The 4,660-nt window shown below is 32.7% G+C and overlaps 1 protein-coding gene across 1 annotated transcript in view; it reads left to right on the top strand.

The window, feature by feature from the left end:
• pde4dip (phosphodiesterase 4D interacting protein) overlaps nucleotides 1-4,435 on the top strand; it is a 63,199-nt gene extending 58,764 nt beyond the window's left edge. Inside the window, exon 36 of the mRNA XM_059341925.1 lies at nucleotides 1,692-4,435. Coding sequence (XP_059197908.1) covers nucleotides 1,692-1,843 — 152 coding nt within the window. The 3' untranslated portion in view covers nucleotides 1,844-4,435. The remainder of the gene's footprint in view (nucleotides 1-1,691) is intronic.
• Nucleotides 4,436-4,660: the final 225 nt, after the last annotated feature.

The raw sequence follows: 4,660 nt of genomic DNA, 5'->3' as shown, positions 1-4,660 counted from the left end.
CACCAAAATGGAACAAGCAAGTCTTCCTGGGGTCCAAAAAAATAAATAAAATAAATCACATAACAATGATAATGTAAAAGCAATTGTAGACAGCATTAAAACATCATCAGAAATTATTCAAATAAGTTATTACGTTCATAAGTATGACATTCAATATTGCACTCATACAGTCTATTACCTACTCACAAATTTAAAAAGTGCATTCTCAAATGGTACTTGAAATATTTTTTGCCATTGATATAATAATATTAGACTGCAGGAGTGGGGGGTCAGGGGGGCCCGGCAACTTTTTGAAGTCTGAGTGAATATTTCTATGAGTAAAAGTCTGAATTTTATCTGTGTTTTTCCAAAAACGATATGTCAACCTCTTCTATGAAAAGAACTCAAAATCCCCTCAACCACTACTAAATATAAATATGGTAATTTGATTATAATTATTAAGATAATTATGTAATCAGTGTTACAAATTGATAGTTCAGTAACTTTATGAGACTGATTTGGGTGAATTTGTTATATTTTTCTGTTTTTACAGATGGTGCCCCAACGAGCTATGACTTAGAGTAAATCAAGTCATATATTTTCATAGAAATGTAGAAATGTAGAATAGAACAGGTAACATTAACATACTGTGTGCTTATATTTGCTTTTACTTGTTTATTTAGAATAAATACCTTTTTGATTATAAATGCTGTCTATTTAATGTTGTACACTGTGAACGATATGCCAACCTCTTCTATGACAAGAATTCACAATTCCTTCAATGACTACTAAATATAAATATGATAATTTGATTATAATTATGTTCATAATTATTAATCAGTTTTCCAAATTGATAGTTTAGTAACTTTATGAGACTGATTTAGGTGAATTGGCTATATTTTTCTGTTTTACAGATGGTGCCCCAATGAGCTATGACTTAGAGCAAATCAAGTCATATAATTTCTTACAATCAATAATGATTTATGATAATTATTAATAATTATGATAGCTTTAGAACCGTGAGATCCACACAAGTGTTGCTCAGGTTCATTCTTACACATCTGATATCCTTATGGGAGGGATAGCATTTATGATAACGCCCTTTTATTTACATATTTGACGCCCTGTGGAAGGTATAATTTATTCATAAAAGAGGCATCCATAATTCCCAATAATACTGTGTGCTTTAATTTGCTTTTACTTGTTTATTTAGAATAAATACCTTTTTGATTACAGTTGCTGTCTATTTAATGTTATACACTGTAAACGATATACCAACCTCTTCTATGAAAAGAACTCACAATTCCTTCAACCACTACTAATTATAAATATGGTAATTTAATTATAATCATATTCATAATTATTAATCAGTGTTCCAAATTGATAGTTTAGTAACTTGAATCCTTACATATTCAATATCCTTATGGGAGGGATAGCATTTATGATAACACCCTTTTATTTACATATTGAGGCATCCTTTATTCCCAACACAGTCAATTTACGTGTATACTTACTTTTATATATTTTGAAAAACAAATACAACCTGATTATTTAAACTGGATGACAATCACTGACTCGTGAAGTAAAATGCATAAATTCAAGGGTATTTTAAGGGTATTTATTGCAAATTTTAAAGCTTGTTTTATCAAATATTCACTCAAAACGTTCTGCAGAGAATCCATAATAATGATTTCTCCTCTTTTGTGTTTCAGGTGAAAACTCCGGAGGCTTCTGTGAGCTCTCCTTCTCTCCTGGTTGGGGTGTCGTGAGGCCCTGGACCTCCTCTTCCTCCTCCTCTTCTTCCTCTGCTGTCCCAGGACGAGCTGCTCACCACCAGCGCCTCCTGCAGCCAGCCCTCCTGTAGTGCACCAGCTCCTTCCTCCTCCTCCTCCTCCTCCTCTTCTTCATCTCAGTGTTCAAACAGAACATGCTGGATCTTCTGGCTTCTTATTGGCTGGAGGAACTCTTGAGTTGAGTGGCGTGTTTGTGTGTGAGTGTCGTCACGTTTCTGCAGGTTCATGATGAATGTTGGATGAATGTTTTATTATTGCTGATGTGATGTGAGTGAACTGAAGGTGTTCTGAGGGAGACTCAAGTGTTTTCTCTCATTTATATATGAAGCCAGTCTGAGTTTGGCTGGAGTCGGTTTATGATGCACAGCTTCGGATAAAGATTTCTCTGATTTTCTTTTCTAATTTTTGCAGATAAAATCAAAGTTCAACCAGATTTAAAACAGTCTTTTATATAGTCATGGAAAAAAATTAGACCATTGTTTTCTTAAATTTCTTGTTCATTTTAATGCCTGGTGCAACTAAAGGTTCATTCGTTTGGACAAATATAATGACAACAACAAAAATATCTGATGAGAGTTTAATTTAAGAGCTGATATCTAGACATTTAACATGGTTTTATTGGTAATAACCAAAATCATTATTTTTATAACTATAGAAAATGTCTAGATATCAGCTCTTAAATTAAACTATTTGTTGTTATTGTTATATTTGTCCAAACAAATGTACCTTTAGTTGTCTTTTTTGGTCATTTTTACACCAATTTTAGGTCAATTTGTTTCTATTTTGATAATCTTGTATAATTTTTTGGTCATTTCACAATTTTTACATCTATTTTTGGTCAATTTGTGTCATTTTTTGGAAACATTCTTGATAATAATTAACTAAATGTCTAGATATCAGCTCTTAAATTAAACTCTTATCAGATATTTTTGTTGTTATCATTATATTTGTCCAAACAAATGAACCTTTAGTTGAACCAGACATTAAAATGAACAAGAAACTGAAGAAAACAAGTGTGGTCTAATCATTTTTTCCATGACTTTAGACAGTTTAATCCAGGTTTAAAAGATTTTAATGATCTCATGTGTTCCAGGCACATTAAAACTTGTTTTCCCTGAATCTGAATGTGATATTTAATCAGTTTTTGACAATCAAAAACCACCACATCAGAGTAAATATTGTCCAGAAGCTCCTGACCAGAATCCGACTCCAGCCTGCTTCTTCAGCAGGGATTCACAGACTCTAAATCCACGTGATGCCAGCAGGAACGAGGCTTTAAAAAGCCAAAAACCAAACTGCAAAGTGCTTCCTGTCGCCTCGTCGAGGCTCCTGTGTAGAAGAATAGTTGCATGTGGTTTGAGCAGCTGGTGGAAACTAAGCCATACTCTCTGACGGTACACTAGTTTATGTTTTTGTCCTAATTGTACAAAAAATGAGTCATAAAAATGGCCGACTACTGATAACGTATGAAAATAATATATAGAGCCTCCAGTAGCTGATGTTCTCTTGCATTTACTCACAAATAAAAACATCAATTTAGTCGTGAAGCTCCAGAGTATTAATGTAAAATATGGAGTCAGTTCTCTGCAGATGTTTATTAAAGATGACGGGTCCAACCCAGTTTTTTCCTGCTGAAACAAAAAGTTTCTGATGTGCAACATCTTGATAAAACTGCTCAGCGGTTTGTTTGCTGCCTTCAGTCGATAACGGAGATTAATCTTTTCGTGCACGGTCCAAACAGAGAGACGACATTTCAGTTTTATAACCAGAAAAATGGACCATACTTTTATCTTTTTTTTTTAATATATATATATATCATTTTGGTGTTTTTTTTTGCTAAATTTGTAAATCTTTCTATGTTTGAATTTGCCCTCAAGATGACAATCACTCAATTAGTTACAAAATTACATCATTAAGGGAGAAACTTTGTATCTGAGGAGGTTTTTTCTGCAGGATTTCTGACGCTCACTGTGTGTTTTACACTGATTTCTCCACATTAAGTTCCTGTTTTTTTTAGTTTCTCTTGATTTCTCTGTATAGTTAGTTAGCTGTTTCTTTCTGTGCATGAACTGTGGCTTCTCTGCCCTCCTGATACTTTTACTGAAATATGCAATTTTTTGGGTTACTGTGCAATAATAATAATAGCCTCCGTGGTTGCTTTTTGTTGGTGTTTTAGGCCTGGATATTAAAGTGCCATGTCATCTCAGTACAAATCTCACTTTTGGATAATTATGTCCAGTTATGTGACAATCAATAAAGCAGTTTTAACGGCCCAAAAGAAATCAGTTTTATGTATAACGTAAGGGGGGGAAACTATCAAAATAAAAGCATAAAGAGCTCTGTTATGATTATGTTTATAAAGCAATAAGATCAACCAAAGTGAACGACTCGTATGTTGTCAAATCAGGTGTAAAATAATCAAGTTTAGAGGGTTTTTGTGTGTGTTATTCCCCGCAGGTCAAAGGTCAAACTTAGTGTCTTTTTTTAGTGTGTGTGTGGTTTTAGGAGCCACGTCTCGTGTGTGTAAATATTACAGCGAGTGTGTGCATCGATGCAAAATGTTTTGTTGCTGCTGACGAAGACCAGCTGTATTTTTATGCATGTTCTCTTTACTAAAATGTTTTTTGGGGTAAAAGAAAAGAACCTTTTTAATAAAAAGGGTAAAAAACAACTTCTGTCTTGTTTGTTGTCTGCTTGGATCGACTGATATATACGCACGCACTTATTTATATTTATACTTGCACTGGTTCTGTTTTGTTTTATTTTAATTTATTTTAATTTTATTTTTTTATTTAATTTAATTTAATTAATTTTTTATTTTATTTTATTTACTTTTTATTTTATTTTAATTTGATTTAATTTAATTTAATTTAATTTAATTTAATTTA

This window comes from Centropristis striata, chromosome 9 (assembly GCF_030273125.1).
Source record: "Centropristis striata isolate RG_2023a ecotype Rhode Island chromosome 9, C.striata_1.0, whole genome shotgun sequence".
Classification (NCBI taxonomy): domain Eukaryota; kingdom Metazoa; phylum Chordata; class Actinopteri; order Perciformes; family Serranidae; genus Centropristis; species Centropristis striata.
Note: the sequence above shows the minus strand (reverse complement) of the source record. Positions and strands in the feature narration are given on the sequence as shown.